The following is a 21,554-nucleotide window of genomic DNA, read 5'->3' on the forward strand; positions in this document are numbered from 1 at the left end:
TTGATTTAAAGTATTTTTATTTTATTTTAGAATAGGGAGACATGATTATATCATATGAATACGTTTTGTCTACCAGCAAGAGTTCACTTAGAGATGTTTTAGTTTGAGCAGAGGTGATAATTGAATCAACAGAAAAGAGGAATCAATTGTAATAAAAGGTTTTGGATGATAATACACCATTGAATTAAATTATATTTGAGAGTAAAACATAAAGCTTGCACAAAGTTTTAACAACAGGGGTTTGAAAAAGTTTGTTTATAGGCAGTAAGGTTGGAAGCAGAATCAATCTGGAAGCCTAAAGACAGAAACTTGGAAAGCTGTTGTAAAATACAATGGGACGCAATAACACAGTCTCACCACCAGAGGGAGATATTCTACAGAGGTTTAACTCTTCCCTCATTCTCTTTTGCTATTTCCTGTCAGTCTTTTAATCTGTTTATTTTTATAGGGCCAACAAATGTGATCTGAAGGCAGTTTACAAGAACCAGTATATACCCAGTTATTCAGCATCCAGATGCAATGATTTACCAAATACACTGACCTCCAGAAAACAGCTACTCACCCTGAAGGAAGGGAGCAGTTTGGATGTACTTTGGTCAACATGCAAACAGATGATGAGGAAGGAAATCATTGAATTTGAAAGGAACTGACATATCGAGAACAGCCACCAGAAGGAATTTATTTTTGGTGTTTTGTATTTCTTTCTTTTAGAACATTACATTAGGATGAGTAAAATGAGACAAGATATGTTTTATTATCTAAAATTTATTAAATGTTTGGATGTAAAATGTACATTTTTGTAAAACTATAAACAGACAATAATTTGCCTATAGTTTCTAGGAATTTACAGGTCACAGTACCAAAGAGTACAGGTTACTTTCACAGGACTCACAGGATTATTTCCTGAAATTCAAAAGTTTCCTTTCTGGAACTCACAAGAAACTTTCTTGGAACTTATAGGTAACGTTCTCCAAACGTAAGGAATATTTTTGCCTGGAAGTTATAGGAACTTGCGGGTTACTTTCCCCTAACATATAGATTATTTTCTCAGATCTCAGGGTAATTTTTCTGAAAAAACTGCAGTTAACCTGAAACGTAAGGGTTCATTTCATGGAACTCACAGGAAGTCTTCCCAGAAGTTACAGGGTACTTTCCAAGATCTCTCAGTGCACTTTCCTGAGATGTACTTTCCCGGTACTTACAGATTACTTTCCTGGAAGTTACAGGTTACTTTATTGCAACTGAGGAAATGTTTGTCAGGTTACCATACCAGAATTGACAGCATAATTTCCTGAAATGTTGAGGTTACTGTCCTGAAACTCACAGAAACTCTTCCTTGCATTTAAAGTTTATCTTCCAAGAACTCACAGACTACTTTCCTGGAATTACAGGTTGTTTTATTGAATCATACATGGTAACATCCGGCAATTTACAGGGGACCATTGGTTTTTGTTTGTTTATTAGGTTTTTTTTTCTGAAATTGGTTACTTTTCCAGCCTGTCCAGGGTGTACCCCCACCTCTCGCCCATGGACTGCTGTACAGCTTCCTCATGACTCTGTACAGAAGAAGCGGGTATAGAGAAAGGATGAAAGGATGGTTACTTTTCCAGAACTTACAGGATATTCACCCCCTGTCTCCATCTCCATTCCTCTGTAAGTACCCTGTGAGTTCCAGAAAGTACTGTGACAGTTACCTAGGACAATACCCTGTAAGGTTTTGAAAAGTACCTGGTAAACTCTTAGAAAGTATCTTTTAAGTTTAAGAAAGTTATCCTATAGGATTTGGAATAGTACCCCCCAACCTTTAATTTGATGAAAGTAGCCTAAAAAGTCCAAGAAAAGTATGTTTTTATAAAATAATTATGTAAGCTCGAAAAAAAACACCCTGCCGGTAGTTAGAACAGCATCCTGTGAGGTTTGGGAAAGTATCTAGTAAATTCTTAAAAAGCGCTTTGTAAGTTGAAGAAAAGTACCCTTTAGGAACCGGAACCGTACCCTGTAAGGTCTGAGAATGTAGTCTGTAAATTCAGGGAAAGTACCCCATGAGCTATTGGGAAATATTCTTGTAAGCCTTAGAAAAATACCCTACAGCTAGTTGGATCAGTACCCTGTAAGTTTTGGAAAAGTAGCCACCCTCTACATTTTAAAGAGGTACCCTGTAGGTTCTTGGAAAGTATCTTGTAAGTTCTGGGAAAGTTCTGGTTCTATTATGTGATTTTACATTCACATATGGTAAAAAAAAACAGACCTAAAGGATTTGAATGCTGCTGATGCTCCCTCAGCTTCCTCAACATTCATGAAAATGTCTCAGTTAATAATATTTGATAAAGTTTCAGCTTTCCTCCTCTTCATCTTCTTCATCCTCTTCATCTTCCCCTTTAACTGTGTTCATTTTCCAGCTCAGGGCCCATTCCCTGTTCGGCATTCTGTCAGCTTCCTGCATCAGTCCCACGTCCTGACGGCTTCGGTGCTCCGAGGAGAAACACATCACCTCGTCCTCATCCAGCTTCCTCCAGCGACAGATTCTCCAGGATTCCTTCCAAGCCTGCCACTCCGCTCCCTCCTCTTCCTCCTCGTCTGCCTCCTCAGCTCCTTCGGCTCCTCCTCTGTAAGCAACTGCGACCATCCATGACCACTTCCAGGAGGGAAAGGATGCGTTCAGTTTGTGGAACTGCAGGTGAAGCGGAGCGTCGGGTTTGTTTTTTACTTGTTTCCGCTTCTTCTTCATCTGGTTTTGGTCTTCTCTCTCATTCTCTTCAACTTCATCTCCATAAATCTCCTCTTCCTCAGTTTGTTTCTCAGCTTTTCCATTCTCTTCATCAGTATCCCCATCTACCTCATTAGCTTCATCTTTGTCTTCATTGATTTCTTTCACCTCCACACTACTGTCCTCCTCTTCACCATCTTCGTTGTCATTCTCCTCGTCTACTTCTTCACCCTCCTCTTCTTCATAGCTTTCATGTTCATCTATTTCTTCTCCTTCTTCCTCCTCCTCTTTGTCATCCTCATCTTCTGAGCTGCTGGGCCAGTGTTTGGTTTCCATCTTCTTACTGTGAATGTTTGCATCTTCATCCTTCTGATCTTTGTTTTCCTTTGTCTCATCCTCCTCCTCTTCATCGTCATTTTCAGCAGGCTTCACTTCCCCATTAAGTTCCTGCTCTTCTTCATCGTTTTCCTCATTCTCTAGTTCTTCATCGTTTTCTAGATCTGGACTGTAAACTTCCTTATCCTCCTCTTCGCTGTGTTTGTCGTTCTTTTGTTTTCCGTCTTTATCCTCCTCCTCTTCCTCTCCTTCCTGCTCTTCTTTTTCATCATCTTCCTGTTTCTCCTGTTCTTCATCTTCTAAATCCGGGCTGTTATCATCCGCGTCTTCCTTTTTGCCATCTGTCTTATTCTTTTTTCCATCTTTAACCTCCTCTTCTTCCTCTTTTTGTATTTTTTTGTCATCCTCTTCTGCCTCCCCCTCTTCCTCATCCTCTTCCAGGTTTAAGTCTTCATTCTGTTCTTTTGCTTTTACCTTCTCTCGTCCTTCACCCTTCACATCTGCATCTTCATACTCATCCGTTTCCTCTCCTTCCTCATCCTCATGTTTTTCCTCTTTGTCTGACTGATTTATCTGCTTCTCTTCATCTCCTTTAATTTCACCGCTCTCGTCATCAAAATCCTGAAACTCCTCAACTTCTTCATCATCGGTTTGGTCTTCCTTTTCTTTTCCTCCTTTTGTGGTATTCCTTTCCACCATCTTGTCATTTAATGCTGTGTCATTTTCCTGTCTTTCTTCCTCATTGTCAGCTTGATTGTATCCCTTTTCCTCCTCCTCTTCCTCCTCCTCCTCTTCAGCATCCTCTTTCACCTGGTCAGGTACATGATCTGGACTGTCTGTTTCTCTTGTTTTGGCATTTTCCTCCTCTTCCTCATAAATTTCCTCCTCATCCATCTCGTTGACCTTTTCATCTGCCGTCTTCTCGGTGGATTTGTATTCCAGCTCCTCCTCTTCATCTTCCACATTGTCACATTTTTCTTCATCTTCATCTTCCTCCTCTTCAGCTACTTGCTCATCCCTCTCCTTCATTCCTCGGACACCTTCATGTGTCTCCTTCCCATCATTTTCTTCGCTCTCCTCTTCCTCCACTTCTCCTCTGTCTGTTTCCTTTTTGTCTTTTGCTTTCTGATTATGGTTTTCTTCCTCTTCCTCATCCACCCCTTCATCCTCATCATCCTCTTTTTCCTGCTCCATTATTTTGTTAAAGTCTTGGTATATTTTTATGCTCCTTTCCTCCTTGTCCTCTTTATTCTGACTGAAAACTTCCTCCTCCTCCTCTTCCTCCTCCTCCTGCTCCTCCTCCTCCTCCTCCTCCTCCTCCTCCTCTTCCTCTTCCTCCTCCTCCTCCTCCTCCTCCTCTTCCTCTTCTTCCTCCTCCTCCTCCTCCACCATTCCTTCATCCTCTTCTTCATCCTGATTGTCCACGGCTTCATCCCCCTCCTCATCCTCTGTTTCATCCATTGTTTCATCTGCCTCTAGCTCATCATCGACATCCAGTTTAGTCTGTCTTTTTAGAGCCTTCCAGGCCTCCGTCCACTCGCTGCAATCAGTGGTTTCCTCTTCCAGGCCGGATGTGTGGATGAGGTTTATGGTTTTCCGTCTCCTGGTCAGCTGGTTGCTGTGTTGGTGATGGGAGAAGATGGAAGCTTCACTCCATCTATGGAAAAAGTCAGTTTAGTTTGAGAACTGATCAGATTAATAAAAACATCAGATCAAGGCTATGAATAATAACATTAAGAGTTTCTACAGTTGATCTTCCTCCTGACCATCCATCCATCCATCCATCCATCCATCCATCCATTCATCCTGTTCCACTTATCCAATGTTGTAGTGCACAGTTATTAAGTTTAGGACAGAGACTTATATGTCCCTCTCCTCAGAGATCCTCTTCAGCTCCTCACTGGAGATCCCATGAATGCTCCTAGTACAACGGAGATAAGTGGTCACTTCATCAACTTCTTGTTTTGGTCTGGGGTCTCCTCTAAGTCTGACAAATCTCCAAAGGGAAGCATCCAGAAGGCATCTTGAAGGCTACCCTCAGGCTTTTCCACCACAACAGATGACAGCAATGAGCTAATAGTTGTAGACAACAAGGTCCATCCATCAATCTCCAGTTCTGTCCCGCCATTGTCACGATTGTGTGTGTGTGTGTGTTTGAGCCTGTGTGGGTGAGTTTTTCCCTGTCTCTCCTGAGGAGCTCCGCTGGTGGGCGTAATCATCTGCTGCAGCGTTCTTAAGGAACGTGAGGGCTTGGTAAAATCAAGCCCTCAAAGTCCAAGTTCTCCTTTATATCTCCAGGTAATTTCTAGCCTTTTTTAAAATTCTTCCAACCTGAAGTCCTCCTTCGCTGTCTCCCTTTCCGAGGTTTATGAAGCCACTTTGCCTCCACTCAACTTCATTGATGATGAGCTTGTTTCTGGAAAATCTTTCTACTGCCATCCTCTGCAGCACCTGTCCGCTCCAGCCTCTTCTTCCTGCTCTCCAACACTCCCACGGATTCACCAGCTCAAGTTCCAGTAATATCCCACTACAAGACTCGCCACCAGAATCTCAACCCTCCCTCAGAGCGTTCCATCGCGCCCAGAACTGTAAGTCTTCTCTACCAATTAATTCTCCTTTTGATCAACCATTCCCGGTAACCGCCTTCAAACTGCTGCTCTCCTTTCTAGAAGCCTCAAGCACCGGAAAAACCAGAATTATCTCCCCGCCTTGGTGTCGAAAAAAATCTTTTAATAGTTTCTTCACCTCCTGACATGTCAGCCATCTCTCAACAACACAACCTGTACGCCTGCTCTTTTACAGCGCTTTATCAGGTCCCCAGAGACCCCAAAGTGCTTCACACTACAATAAGTCATTCACCCATTCATACACATATTCACACACTGACAGTGGCGAGCTACACTGTAGCCACAGCTGCCCTGGGGCAGACTGACAGAGGTGAGGCTGCCATAGACAGGGGCCACCGAGCCCTCTGACCAACATCAGCAGGCAAGGAGGGTGAAGTGTCTTGCCCAAGGACGCAATGATTGAGACGGACAGAGGGGGGGGGGGGGGGGGGGGGTTTTGAACCAGCAACCCACAAACTCCTATCACCTGAGCTACAGTTGCACCACTCAACTCAGAGAGCAGTACATTTATTTCTAGCAGAAAGCTTCTTCCTGCTTGGAGAAAAACTCAGATCTGACTTTAAGAAACGGCTCAAAATATAATTTATTGAATTATCTTTTTATCTTTCTTGTTTGTTTTCTTGTTGGGTTAAATGAAAGGGGTTAAGGTCCTGGTCCTGGTTCCCAGGGGATTACCAATCAAAACAACCTCTGTGATGGTCTGAAGTGTCCTATTAAAAGCTCATTTCCACTCCTCTGATGATAGCAATAATGCATAAAAGTCCAGCAGAGCTTTTAGAACAACATCTGCCACCTTCAAAATTACATCTATTCCAGGAACAGGAGCATGGAGAACACCAATCTCCACACATTCCTAAGACATGGCTGAGGAAGAAGAGGGTACAGCCACTGGACTGGCTGGCATGCAGTACTGACCTGACCGTAACAGAGGATGTTGGGGACAATAACATTTTGTTGGACATCTAAAGATGTGTTCTGCATGAAGAATGGGAGAATGTAACACCTGCAACTCTCTTGGATTGCTATCTCCACTGCCAGAATGACATTTTGAAGAAATGGGAACGATAAAGCAGGAAAAACTTCCTAGAAACAACATGTTTGGGAGTTTTTGAGACTGAATGCATGGATGGATGGGCATGAACCAATGGAATCAAATATCTGGAGTTAGTATTGACTACAGAAGTTGAAAGCAACCTACCTGATCTGCTGCTGGTATCCCCAACAGGAGCTCCAGCTTTTCTGGCGTTCTTCGTATTCCTCAGGAGGAGCTGCAGCGAGCAGATAGGATTTGCTCCATCCTGGCATCAACCAGTCGTTTATGCTTATTCTGAATGTGGCGTCAGAAATGGAAGAACTTGAAATCTCGTCTGTTATATCTTCTAAAGCAAACTGTGCTCTGGATAGTTTCCATGAATCCACCCAGCCTTCAGGCTCGTCCTAATTGATGATCAGAACACAGGTTTTCTTTGGTCACTCAGATTTGGTGCTAAAACTATGAACTGCAGAGAAAAACAACAATCCCCACCTGATCCATCTGTAGTTGTATAAGGTCAAATTTATCCAATTTGTCGCTCGAATCCTGTTGGTAGTTTTCCCAACCACAGTCCCAGTTCTTCTTCTGCTGCCTGAAGGGAAAGTTCATGATTTTCCAAGTTCCAGCCCAGACAGGAAGAGAATATTCTCCGACTTCCACCTTACTAACCAACTCTTTTTCAAACAGAGCGTCCCACTGAAAGTCCCTATCCTCTGAGTGCTCTGACTGAGCAGGACTTTTCACCTGGAAACAAGAACAGTTTAGAGAAAACATTTCATTTAGGTTGATTTTACAAGGCAAGCCACACATAGACCTGAAATCTGAGCCAGGCACCTTCTGTTTTCATGTCTCTAAAGTGGAAACAAGAACCATCAGTTCTAGGATGGTACAGTACATCCTAATATGGCCCACATAGATTGATCTCCAGGCATAACAGGCTCTTATTGATTCACTTGAAGTTTATTTGAGAAACATGACACATAAAAACAATGTTATGCATCAAATGATGCAATCATTGTGATAATTATATGTTTAAATTTACAAAGCTGCATTACTTGATGCTGAAAATGCAGAAAGAAAGGCAAACGCATTGCTCCCAGTCTTTGTTCTTTGGGACAATAGTCAAATTCTCAAGACTGTTGAAAATACTAAGAAGTAGCACTAACTCTGTGTCCATTTTATGTTTGATGTGGGCAGAAAGGCAAAACACGTTTGGGCTAAATGCCATCATCACCACATTCAATCTGATTCAAAGAAATAGCTGCACCTGTAGTGTGAGGCTATTGAATCAAAACCTTTCAGTGGGCCCCCACACCCACTTCACCCGATGAATTACCTATCTTCCCACTGAGTTTGGACTGTGTGAATACTTTAAAAAAGCAACTGAATGCATTTTTATTCCAGGAAGCTTTTAGTTAGATTTAAGCTTTTTATCATATTTTGGACAATTTTCTTTAGGACCGACATGCAGTCCAGAGCCTGGGAGCAGCATGGTAAGCTAAATCTTCTTTTAATAAGGAAACTTACAAATAGAGCTGGTTTAAGGAACACAGTTAGACATGGAGCTAGGTAAGAAACAGTACGATCCAGAAGTGAAAATAGAAACCCAGAGAGAATAAATACTGAGGTAAGGAAGACAATGGACCAAGGAACCTAGGGAACTAATCAGGAGGAATATGAGGCAGCTGGTGACCAGGAATGCAAGGTAACTGATGGAGGGAGGCTGATTAATACAGATGAGCAATGACTTCAGGGAAATAACAAAACAAGTAAACAAAGAAACTAACTTAAACAACATAAACAGGAAGAAACAGATCCGCAAGGAAACTAAAATATCTAACAAATGAATCTAAGAATTTAAACACAACAATGAATGGTTAATCTAATCAACCTGAAATGAACAGAAATAGAACCGAAGAAAATGGCAGTGCGAATAGAAAACCGAAAGATCAAACTGAAAACCTAAAAGAGGCAGATTGTGACACTTTATGATATGTATTTATGATTGTATTATGTTTTGTTTTCTGTATTGTACATGGCTGTATATGTACATATGTCTGTGAAAACGTGCTACATAAATAAACTTTTACTTTGCTTATTTAAAGAAAAAGAGCTGGCAAAAAAGGAGACATCTTTGCAAAGCGGAATACCCAGAGAGAACCTACTAATCAATGGGGAGAACATGCAAAAAGACTCCAGTCCAAGATTTAAAGCCCGGACCATTTGCAAGGTAGTGTTTACATCTGTGCTACGATGAAATCTAAATTTATGTAGCTCTTTCATAGTCATACCAACCTCTCAGTGCTTTACACTAGAGCCACAATTACCCATTTGCACTCACAAACACGCACAAATTCATAAATCGATTCGCAGATTGGTAGATGTGTTGGGGTTAAGTGTTTTGCCCAGGGGCACATCGACATGTGGCAGGAGGAAGCTGGAATCGAACCCACAACTTTCCAATTGCAAAATGACTCCCACTGATCCACAGTCGCCCCTTTTAAACATAGCTCTATTGACCACAAGTTAAAATCCAAGCCAACCGGGGAGCGATGGTGGTGCAGGGGTAGAGTCATCAATGTTTGCCGCATATCTTCCCCCTCTCTCCTCCCCATTTCCTGTCAGCTTACTTTCAGAAAAAATGAGAAAAATAAAGGTTACTAGTGCTGCAAAACAAAATATTAAAAAAGATCTCCAAGCCAACCTAGCCCTCTGTGAAAGAGTAATTACCCTCCTTGTTAAACCATGTGATTGAACAAATTGTTAGTTTAATTTTACTGGACACACCCAGGCCTGATCAATGCCGGACCTGTAAATTAAGGAATTACCAAAATTACTCCAAGATCTCATCAATCACTCATCAAGGAGGTCACAAACGAACCCAGAACAACATCTAAAGCACTCGATGCTTCACTTGGTTCAGTTAAGACACAGGCGTCAAATTCCAGTCATTCGAGGGCCTGCAACTTATAGATGCATCGCTACTTAAACACACCTGAATCAAATATTTGGGTCATTAGCAGGACTCTGTAAAACTTGTGCGTCTGGTTTAAAAGTAACACACAGCATTTCAGAAAAACATCATAATATACCTACAGTCAAACATGGTGGTGGTATTATAATGGTCTGGGACTGCTTTGCTGCTTCAGGATTTTGATGACTTGCCGTTATTGATGGAACCATAAATTCTGCTCTGTAGCAGAAAAATCCTGAAGGAGAATGTCTCACCATCAGGTTGTGAGCTTAGACTCAAGCTCACTTGGGTTATGTAGCAGGACGGTACTGTGAAGCACAACAAGAAGTCCACCAATGATGCACTAAAAAAAAAAAACCAAATAAAATCAAGGTTTAGTCAAAGGCCTAGTCATATTCTGTACTTAAATAAAGTTGAGATTCTGGGGCATGACCTTAAACAAGCCATTTATGCTGGAAAGTCCTCCAACTGGTCTAAATTAAAACAATTCTGCAAAGCAGAGTGGGTCAAAAGTCCTCCAGAATAATGAAACACTCATTACCGGTTCTTACAAATGCTTGATGGAAGTTGTTGCTGCCAAAGGTGGAACAAGCAGTTATACGGTTTAGGAGGTAATTACTATTTTAAACAGGGCCAGAATGATTTGGACAGGTTTGTTCCCCAAATGAATGAATTTCCATCCATTGTCGATAAACCGCTTGTCCTTGCAGGGTCGCGGGAGGCCTATCTCCAGCAGTCGTTGGGTCATTTGAAAACTGCTTTTTGTTTTTACTCAGGTTGCCTTTGTGTACTGTGAAGGTTTTTTTTGTGGACTGAAACATTTAAGTGTTACATTTGTGTTTTCTAGGTCTGTGTCCCTTCTTCAAAACCTAGAAGAAAATATTCCGTTCCTCATATAACTCCCCTGCTTATACCAGCCTCACCTGCGTCCAGGAATGACTCCATTTATTAATCAGGCCCTTCCATTCAGTGTCCCATCCGCACATCTTTGCTGTATATTTCCTGCTTTTGGGACACTCTATGGTCATCAGCCATGTCCTCCTTTCTTTAGCCTCTTTGGCCTTTAGGTAAAGGTACTTTGGAGGCTTCAGGCTCATCCAGGACTCCCTCCAGCACAACTGAAACACATCTACTTCCACTTTGCGTTTTTGCCTGTGAGGTTTGGTGGAGGAAGACCTCCTGGGGGGTGGTGGCGGGAGAGGAGAAGGCTCAGCCTTGAGTTTTGGAGGTGGAGGAACAATTTTGAATTTGATTTTAGGCTTTTTATCTTCTTCATCTGTTTGGCTTGTAACCCTCCTGAAGTCAGAAATCTCATCCTTCATCTGGTCTCCATTAGACCAGTGATAAGTCCACTTGGAGAAAAGACTGTGGATCAAAATAAAAGGAAATAAAAACAATCTATCAGATAATGAAGAGATTATTAAATCATTGCTTTCCCATGACTAAGTGCCCTTTACTCATTTCTTAATATTTCCCATTATGTAATCTTTCAATATTTTCTTTGTCAGAAAGGTTCCACACTTTCTGAAAGTTTTCTTTGGACATTGTCTGCTTCTTCAATCCACTCCAATTCACTTCATTTATGTAGCACATTTAAGAAAACCCAGGGTTGCCAAAGTGCCTAAATTGATACATAAGCAGCCAAATATCCGTAACACAATAATAAACAGTATTACACTGATGTTTGTCCTATATGATTAAAGCCATAACTGTATTTAATTGCACTATGTCACAAAAATGTGCCTCAAGGTTCTGTTTTTGGTCTTTCTCTCTTTAAAATGTACATCACCACTGTAGACCAGAATGTTACTGTTTACACCTTTATGGTGATGACATTGTTGTTATTGTGTATTGCCCTGATCTTTGTCTGTAGTATTTATTTGGCATTATTTAGTCCCGTTTGTTCTGTCTCAGACTTTACTCAAAACCAACTAAGTTAGCTTCTCTTAAACCACTGTTGGTATTTTTTTTTTCTCCTTGTGTAAATATTTCAATGTTTTGACAAAAAACAACTGTGGTCAATCAGCTAGATGTAGAAAGGACTAATTCTCTTTTTATTTACTTTATGTATTTAATTCCAAATAACAACAAAAGTTATTCTATGGCACTTAACATAATAACAAAGTGACCAAATTTAAGTCCAGATACATTTATTTCAGTCACTGTCTTTATGAACCGCCTACTGCCTGAATTTATATAGTGATATAAAACAAAAATTGTTTTCCTGTCAAGCAGATTAAAATATATATAGATTGTTAAATTAAATATATATAGCACATACAATAGATGTAAATGTAGGAATTTAGAATACAATGTGCAACTTTTTGCATAATTCGGCTTAACTCTGACCTCTACATGGCAACAGTTGCATCCAATAGGACCCTTAGTATGTGCGGTATATGCATCAACTGGCGTTAGTGGACATAAGGATCCAAAGCCACTTGTTGAATGGTTGAAATACAGTAAGTTGTGTAGAAATAAAAGTTGTGATCCTCACACTTTCAGGGAGCTTTTCTGCTTCCATTCAGCCTCCTGTTTGCACTGGTCTGCCATGCTCTGGGCTCTCTTCTCCCACTGGTCTCTCAAAGGTCCGTTGCTGAAGGATTTCTTCTCTTCCTTTTTGGACAACATCGTGTTTCCTGCGAGCCACATATAAATAGATAGCTTTATTGTCATTGTGAAAGAGTATTACAGTATAATTATTATGAAATTTCAGTAGCAACTTTCTCAGACTGCAATGTAACAGAACATTAATCAAATAAATTTGACTATTGAGATTCTTATGGCTTTGGAATAATAATTATCTTTCATTATTTTCCTGTGAGCCTTGGCTGCTCTGTGCCTCCTGCCAGAGGGCAGCAGTTCAAACAGATGGTGACCATCCTGGTGCTCTGCTAAGGTAGCATGTGGTAGAAATGTTCTCCAGAGGTGGCAACTGGCAGCCAATGATCATTTCTGCAGTCCTTACCACTCTGAAGACACTTCTTATCTACAGGAGAGCACTCTAAGTATCACACCGTAAGATCATACATGGGGATAGACTCAACTGCAGCCCTGTAGAACGACTCCAGCAGTATTTTATTTTGTGTTGGTCCTACTGAGTACTCTGAGCAAGAGGAGTCTCTGATGGGCTCTCTTAACTGCAAGTATATCTGCAACAAGGAAAGGCATATCCAAGGTAAGGGAAGGCGTCACCTCAGTAAAGCGAAACACATCATAGACGGGTATGTCACCATGGGCGTATCTTTATGTTTTAAATGATTAGCTACTTTTTCACTGATAATTCTGAAACACCAACTTCATAAGTGAAGAACGCGTTCCCTTCATTCTTTCCGTCCTGCCTTTCAACTGCCGAAAGTGAAGAAAGAGAGGAAAAACAGAAGGAAAACAGGGTCAACTGACCAATCCAATTGATGTTTGTTCACACAGAATGCCTAAACATTCGAACAGCCCACTCACAGTCTACCATCTCCTTAACTGTGGCTGTGTTTGTTTATTGACCCCAAGGAACTTAATGGACTCCAGTCTCCCTACACACAGCCTGGTGGCGTAGAGTGGGGCAGGGTCCAAGCCACGTCTCTGCCTGTAGTATAAAAACCATCTCCTTGATTTTATTAGCGTTCATATACAGGTAATTATCTGAGCACCAGACTATCAGTCTTTGGACCTCATCCCTGTATGCTGACTTGTCCTCGGCCAAGAATAGTCCAACCACAATGATGTCGTCTGCAAAGTTAAGGATGGTACTGGAAGCAGAGAATTATTTCATATTGATTAATTATGTAATTTAGACTGTAAATCAGGTTATATTTTGCCTCATTTCCAAAAGAAGGCATAGGACCCACTGCTTTGTGGGAGCAACATCTGGTAAACTTTTTGCCTTTTATTAGAAATTTGACATTTTAATAAAAAGAAAAAAAAACTAAGAGGATATTTGTAGATTGCTAGTTAGAAGAAAAATGCTGGAGTTAGTAGTAGTATTAGGATCTTTGCTTGGTCTGGAGTCTGGGGTTTGTTGATACTGGGGTTCCTGATTATGGAAATTGTGTTAGGATGCTTATATGCTTCTGTAAAACCTGTTAGAGTTCCAGGAACCTGAAGTAGAAAAGCAACAACAACTCAGAGAATGATCTGTGAAAAAACTCAACCTGTAGCAGGAATATAAAAGAAGCTCAGCTAGCATTGGGAAACTCTCTTTCTTTGACCTGCTACATCACACGATTAATGGATCGGCACATAATTCCAGTCTGGGTCCAGTTCTGAGGGAAGTGTTTTCGTAATGTCTGACTCATCTGACTGTGACAAAAAACAACAAGCGGCGCTCTATAATTAAACACTGCCCGGCAACAACAACCCCCCTCCAACCCCCAAACTGGGAAAGATGGAAATACAAAAGTATAGTTTTTCATCTGAAGCCAATGATATTGAAACGCCTTTGATCCAGAACCAGAGCAACGTTTCTGCTCACCTTCATCATTCCATCATTTGGTTTGCCAGCTGAATTTATGTAACAGTAAAATTGTAAATTTTATGTATGCAAAAAGTTTTAGTTGAAAATATGAATGTGAAAGAGCATGAGGTTTTTAAGTTTAAACTTGACGTCACAAGGCTCGATCCAGGACTGTCTGGAGGATTTACACTGGATTTCAGCTTTATCCGTCTTAATGAATGAAGTTGTCATAAAATTAGAAGATGACTTCAGGGATCCTTCACCATCTGCTTTCAGAGAGGCCCTCCCTGCAAACTAAACATCTTCCACTGAGCGGACAACATAAAGCCAGTGAATAAAATCTGTAACACAAAGAATCTTAACTGATAAACTGAGTTTTATTTTAAATACTTTATAGAAAACAGCAAAATAAAAATGCACCTGAAAATATGCAGCTGCATCAACACAGCCAAAGTTATAAAAAATGAAAATTAACATAAATGTCTAGGAGTTCAGGAGAGGTTTATGCTGAGGAGCATAAAGCCTGCAAGGTGCTTGGTTTGTAGCACAGCGCTGATTTCCGTTTACTTTGGAAGTTCTCAGATATAAATGACATCAGCAATATTTGTTTTGTCTTTTTCTGCTTACAAAAACATAGACTGTTTGCCTGTGTAAATGGATAAAGAAACATAAATTTAAAAAATCATCATTTGGAAAACAATAATCTGGCGGACAAATCTGAGGTGGAAAGTTGGAGTTTCTTTCAGAATGCCGGCCTCAGAAAAAAATACTTTATTTACATTTCGTCAGTCTGATCTGACTGATTCAGGCTGGAATGTGTAGCTACAGAGTTTAGAAAGCATAGAGAAATATGTTATCAACCTTTAATGATAACAGCAGTGACTGAGACATAGTTAAAATGGGTTTGATGTCATTCATAAATTTAGTTCCTTCAAAGTTTCAATAAAAAATTAATATTAAGAAATATATATACACTACTGAGCAAAAGTTTTAGGCAGGTGTGAAAAATGCTGTAAACAAAGAATGCTTTCAGAAATATAAATGATGATTGTTTATTTTTATCAATTTTCAAAATCCTAAGTGAGCGAACCCAAACATACAGCCAAAGTCATTAAGAACTATCTTCTGCCTAAAGAAGAACAAGATGTACTGGAAGTGATGGTCTGGCCCCACAGAGCCCTGATCCCAACATCATGGAGTGTGTCTAGGATGACATGAAGAGACAGAAGGATGTGAGAAAGCTGACATCCACAGAAGATCTGTGGTTAGTTCTCCAAGATGTTCGAGACAACCTACCAACCGAGTTCCTTCAAAAACTGTGTGCGAGTGTACCTAGAAGAATGGAGGCTGTTTTGAAGGCAAAGGGTGGTCACACCAAATATTGATTTGGCACCCCTGCTATTAATACTTTGTACGCAGACTCCTGACTCGACTCTGACTCCTTCTTCCCTTCAGCTCGTCTCACAGGTTTTCGGCGGGGCCTAGTTTGAAGGACTCAGGTGACCATGGAAGAAGGTTGATTTAGAGTCTGCTGAACCATCTCTGTGTTGATTTGGCTGGATGTTTTGGATCATTATCCTGCCGATGGACCCCATTATGAGCCGCTTTCAGTTTTCTGATAGAAGCCACCAGATTTTTGATTAAAATATCCTGGTATTTCAACGAGCTCATGATGCCATGTGCTCTAACAGGGTCTCCAGGGTCTTTGGAGACAAACAGCATCACAGATCCTCCATTGTACTTCACAGTGGGCATGATGTGCTTTTCCACACAATCCTTTATTTCACAACAGACCAACCTGGAGTGTTTGCTGCTTAAGAAGCTTCATTTCCTTCTCGTCTGACCAAAGCTCACAGTTCCAGTTAAAGTTCCAGTAGACATCAGAAAACTCCACGTGTTTATATTTGTGACAGTAGTACGAAACAAACTCTTCCGTGGCATCATTCCTACAGTATCTAATGGTAGTTATGGAGACTTGGTGACCCCAAGATGCCCCTCTTTGCAGCTCTTCTCTAACAGTGATCTTTGGAGATGTTTTTTGGACTATTTGTAAATATGGATAGGTTTAGACCAGGAGCTATTTTTTTGTTTCCATCTTCTTATTTAGGGAGATCACACACAACATCTGCCTCACTTGAATGGCAGACCTCTGTGTCACGCCATATTTATTTCTTGACACAAATCAATTTAAAGGGTTTGAAAGAAAAGTTTCAACCTAAAATCAACATTTATAGCTATTTTGTGGTAAACCTGTGTTGAAAACCTTGACAAAGTAAGCTTTGGTTAAATGCACACGACTGTTCTTCATCATTATTATGATGTGCCTTTAAATGACCTTTATTTTACACAGTTTTGGTCCATCTGTCCAGGTTCAGCATGAGGAAGCCATATTGATCTATAGTCTTTGAAAAACACAGCATGAAAACTGCCATAATTAGCTCTCAGGACTTGGTTCTCTGTAGTCTCTGAACTAAACCATTTCTGTTAGCCGCTCTCCCAGTTTGAAGCGCTAGAACACCAGCACATTTCATACAATCGCACCTCAAAGTGTCTGCTGGAAAGTAGAACTGTCAGCCCCTTAGTGTGAAGATGTCCTGCCTATTTTTTTTCAACAACATGCAATACTAGAATCAAATAAAAACTGACTGAAAACATCAAATATGGTAATATAAACATTATTAGGTAAAAAAAACCTCTCCTCTGACTCACTTGTCTTTGTCCTTCTCTTTCAGTCCGTCTTGTTTTTACATTCCTCTTTAAATATTACGGTGCTTAAGCTGCAGAGACCTGAATGTATCTCCGTGTATCTGACTGTACTCTGTCTTCACGAGGTTTTTCACTTCTACGTTTGACCGACTTACTTGGAGTCTGTCCTGAATAACTGCTCTCACCGAGCTGGCTTCCCCCCTCCTATTTTTACATTACAACACATCCAGGGTTGCTGCTCTAAATTTAGAGCCGGGGTGAAGCAGCCAGCGGAGAAGAGACGAGGATTATATGAAAAACACATTAGTGAAATTAATCTTTGTTCAACAGGTGCAACAAACAGGACAGCTGCAGGTCGCTCTCTAAGTTTCTAATTTTGCATGCAGGGGTGCTGCTAGTCGCTCAGCGTCTTGAGAGAAGAAGCCCAGACAAAGACCTGACCTTACACACTGTCACTGCCTGGCAGGAGGCCACTCATTGCACAGATATTCATAGAGTAGCAGTCATTTAAAGTTGCTTTGTGACAAGTTTTTTTTAACAGGTTTGTGATAAATGATGGACAGATGCACAGTTTGTTTTATACAAAATAATCAATTTAGTGTTATTTCTTCATTTATTTTTTCATTACCGTAGTAACAAACACAAATTATGCACAAGGTCTAATGCCATGATAACGATGAATTTTAATCTGCCACACTGGGCAGTTTGTAACATTGTGGGTATAAAAGGCAGAAGGAAAAAACAGGAATGTTGTTGCTGTAGCACCATTAGTGAACAGGAAAAACAAAAACAATGCAGCAGAAACAGAGCTTCAGCGTTTCTGTTTCCTGTTCTCATACAAGTTACTGTTAGCATCACGGCACAGCTAGCTGCTACAGGAAGGTAGAAAAGCAGCAGTTTCAAACTATCTAATGTACTAACACAAACTTCATGTGTGTAATAAACTATATAAACCAGTTAAGCCTATAGTGATATTGACAAAATAGTCTTTTTGTGAAGTTGTTCTCACTGTTGCCTTGCAACAAAAATGTTTGAATCTAGATTAGAGGACCAAGATTCTGCATAACGTTTGCAAGTTCTCCCTGTGCATGCTCTCAGGCTACTCCGACTTCCTCCCACAGTCCAAAAACATGTTATGTAACATGTTTGGGTAAATTGCCACTTTAAACTGCCCTTACATGTATCAGTGTGTGTGCCTGGCCCTGTGTGTCTCTGTGATGGGAAGAAATGGAAGCATGTCTTTGTGACAGACTGCTGTCAACATAGAGCCTATCCCATTTAAAACCATTTCTTTGCTAAGATGCCTGTTATGTGTCGACATAACATTGATTTTTCCCTTGGGTTTAGGAGCCTTTTTATCTCTTATAGAGTTACAAACAACAAACAGCTGAAAATGGTGAGGTCCTGAACTGAGAATGAGTGAAAAAGCAGCCAGTCAGAATAAAAATCTTCAAAAAGTCCTGGGAACTGTTAATGAAGAACCATTTAAAAGAGGAAAAGAAAGACTGCCTGCTTGGAAAGAGACTTTTGCACAGCAAAAAAAAAAAAAAAATTAAAGAAATGAAGAAAGGTTTTGCTGTAATAAATGAAACTGCTAAAGATCTCTGCTTTAGACTTTGTCTTTGACACATCCAAGTGTTTATTGTCGACTCTGTGTGGTCTGAGCATGTGCAGTAAATGTTACGCCGCTGTGCAGCAGGAGACCTCCTTCACCTATAATAAGACCCCCAGATCACTTTGCTGTTGATGTCAGAAAGCTGCTGCAGGACCTTAGTACTATTTTTACTACAACCAGACACTAGATTCCATACATTTGTTCCCAGGGAAAAAATTTTACTTTACCAGAAAATAAATTTGTTTTGGGTCTTTTCTTCAGGATTGTACTCCCAGGTGGAGCTACCAAGGTGTTTTAAGTGTTAAAAAGGATATAATTTGTTGATATTGACAAAGATCACTAGAGGTAAGGTACTTATTTTAACACTGTTGTTAGAGCTTATTAAACCGTGATCTGATCTACTCTGTTTATTTCTTTTTTTTTTTTCATTTATCTCTTTATTTGAAATGTATTTAATTTTGCTCATCTTAGGACTGTTTGTTTCCCTATGAATTTACTTGCACTGTACGAAAGCTGCCTTCTGAGATTGCCACTAGAGAGCACTGTTGTGTAATTTATCTTGCCCTGTGAATTACCTGAAACCCCATTTTTTTATGCAGTAACATAAAAGAACCAACCAGTTTCAAACTACATATTTCTTATTTCTAATAGGAGAAAGCCCTTTATTTTAGTTATTTTAAAAAGCAAGATTGTGCAGCAGTGTAGTAGAGATCCAGAACAAACACAATAGGTTTTATCTGTATGACTGAAGGTCCATCTGTTTATTTTAAGGTGTTTAAATCAGCTGTGACGTTTATCCCTCCGACGAATACAATGAAATTTATTCAAGTCAACTTGTGGAGAATTTCGCCATCTAGTGGTTGGATGCACAAACAGATTGTTGCACAGAAAATTAAGCTGTATCTTCCAGTGTTACGGTGTTCAAAAAATGAACCTGATAAACACAAAGTTAAATATAAATAAAATTTTTAAAACTTGGTAAAGATTAGATTATTTTTACAATTTAGACCCACGAATTTAGAAAGGATCCTCTTTTCTTTTACTAGGACTGAAATGTAAATTTTAAGCTTTTTGTTTGTTTATTTTCTTTTTGTTCATTCATATAAATTATAATCTAAATATAATTACAACAATAATCCTATGCCTTTTGGTGATAGATGTTTGGAGAAGCTGCACCAATCTAAAGCCTCTTTCTTATGTCCAAACACTGAATGACAAAATGGGGTTAACTAGTGATGCTAATCTTCTTAAATGTCCTGCGAGAATGACAGGCTGCATGGCTGGTTGTCTTTGTTTGGTCTAGAGTGACTTATGAGTTAGAAGTTACAATAGGAATCGGCAAGCCACACTTTAACCAAAAATGACATGAAGTTTGGGATATATAACATATAAAGACAACTAAAAGGACTAGTGCGTTATCTCATAAAGTGTGCTATTTGAGCATGGTAGACAGTGGAATGGACTCAGTCGTTTTGAAAAATTTATTATTGATCTTTGATGTTTTCCTATGTTCTAAAACCAAAGAATACAATTAAAATTAAGGGTGTCATTTTAATTTAAAACAAGAAAGCTAGATAGTATATATTTATAAAAAACTAATAAAATCTGTTTCTTTTACAATCATGAAGTAAATGATTGATTGTGCAGTTAGACAAAGCACCAATCACTGCTGGGTTAATTTCTAGACTTACGGTATATCTTCCATGGTGTAAGGCACAGGGAGGAGGACTCAAATGCAAGGCTCAACACAGTGGCATAAAAGCAGTAAACCTTTAATATAGTCCAAGGTTGATACACAGAAATCCAATCCAATCCAACCTGAAGTATCCAAACACAGGGAGAGGAAAATCCAAAATACAAGCTGGGTTAAAAATCACTAGAAGCCTGGAAAGCTTGACACAAGGGACGAAGACGAATTGGCAAAGGAAACTGCTCGGGGTGAGGAATAAATAGGCAAACAAACAAATTAGAACAATGAGACTGTTGGGTCATCCTCCATTTTGGTCAGGTAAATGACTGTTAGTATGTTGCTCAGCAGCTCAACAGGAGTCGCAACTCTGACATCACCAGAGTTTATATAAACCCAAGGAAACAAAGTTTTAACATTACGTTACGTTAGGAGGCACATCTCTGGAGAATAGAAGCAGGTTTACTTTTCCTCCACACTGGCCATTCCTGGAAGAGCTTGAAAGCTGGAAATCTGTCTGATACAAGATCAGAAGATCCATATCCTGATCAAAGACCTTCAGACGCGAAAACTCTGACCCAGGCGCAGGTGAAACCCAGTTATTAGTAGGTTATGTTTCAGTTGACTGCAATGGTTCCTCGTACTTTCTCCATTTTGGACAGAGGAGAACTTCACCGTTTGGAGTTGATCAACTACAGGTCTTCCCCTGTTTTTCTCCAGACCCATGACCCATCCTCAAGCCGATGAAGAGAAGAAATCGACGACGTCAAAATAATTTTGTTCTTCTGATGTTAAATCGGATTGGTGTATTTAGAGGTCTGGGCAGGGGAGGCATAGTTAAGGTGAATTAGTATCACCACTAGTTAATCCAAGGTATTAACTTGTTGCATGCAAATTGATTCAAGTGTTTATCCTGAACTGTTTTGAATTGCTGTCTGTATTCTTATAAACAGCAAAGTGCGGTTGCACTCAAGTTTGGATGCGTTCGTGCTGCTGATTGCCAATCAGCCAGGTGTTAAAGCTGAACTTTGGAAGTTTTTCATTCGAAACAGACTGTAGTCTGGACCTCATGGCCTGGCCACTCCATTGTTCGTTCTATCATTTTAATACCCTTGGGGTCTTTTCCACCGAGCTCCCGCCTCAGAGTTTTACAACCCTTTGTTCGAGATTTGGGGCTATTAGCTGTTAGTGGCTAAAGGGCTGGCTGCTAGATGCTCTGCGTCCGGGGAGTGACCCTGCCGTTCTACTGGCTAATAGCCGCTGTCGAGACGCACATACAGAGAATGGCTTCACTAATTGTAATTATTAAGTGCTGTGACCCCAATAATCACACCACCAGAGTGTATCTCTGATCTTTATTCATAAGAAATAATTTTTGGTTAGAATTTAGTTCTTCTAAATTATGAATTTTTGATTGTA

The 21,554-nt window shown here is 40.1% G+C and overlaps 1 protein-coding gene and 1 long non-coding RNA gene across 3 annotated transcripts; one reads left to right on the forward strand and one right to left on the reverse strand.

Annotated features, from left to right (window-relative positions):
* LOC124872167 (glutamic acid-rich protein-like) lies at window positions 1-17,013 on the reverse strand. Of its 2 annotated transcripts, XM_047371902.1 has the most exons (6): window positions 16,837-17,013; window positions 12,175-12,316; window positions 10,601-11,042; window positions 7,196-7,447; window positions 6,869-7,107; window positions 1-4,700 (listed from the first exon to the last, which is right to left on the reverse strand). In XM_047371902.1, the coding sequence occupies exons 2-6, from the start codon at window positions 12,306-12,308 to the stop codon at window positions 2,333-2,335; spliced, it is 3,435 nt and encodes a 1,144-aa protein (XP_047227858.1). In that variant the 5' UTR covers window positions 12,309-12,316; window positions 16,837-17,013; the 3' UTR covers window positions 1-2,332. The 2 variants fall into 2 exon arrangements, with proteins under 2 accessions (XP_047227858.1, XP_047227859.1); XM_047371903.1 differs by lacking the exon at window positions 10,601-11,042 and having other exon boundaries at window positions 16,837-17,012.
* Window positions 5,581-9,111, forward strand: LOC124872168. Its single transcript, XR_007039209.1, has 3 exons — window positions 5,581-5,631; window positions 8,162-8,196; window positions 8,809-9,111. It is a non-coding gene; the product is annotated as an uncharacterized LOC124872168 (long non-coding RNA).
* Window positions 17,014-21,554: the final 4,541 nt, after the last annotated feature.

Source organism: Girardinichthys multiradiatus, chromosome 8, assembly GCF_021462225.1.
Source record: "Girardinichthys multiradiatus isolate DD_20200921_A chromosome 8, DD_fGirMul_XY1, whole genome shotgun sequence".
Lineage (NCBI taxonomy): Eukaryota > Metazoa > Chordata > Actinopteri > Cyprinodontiformes > Goodeidae > Girardinichthys > Girardinichthys multiradiatus.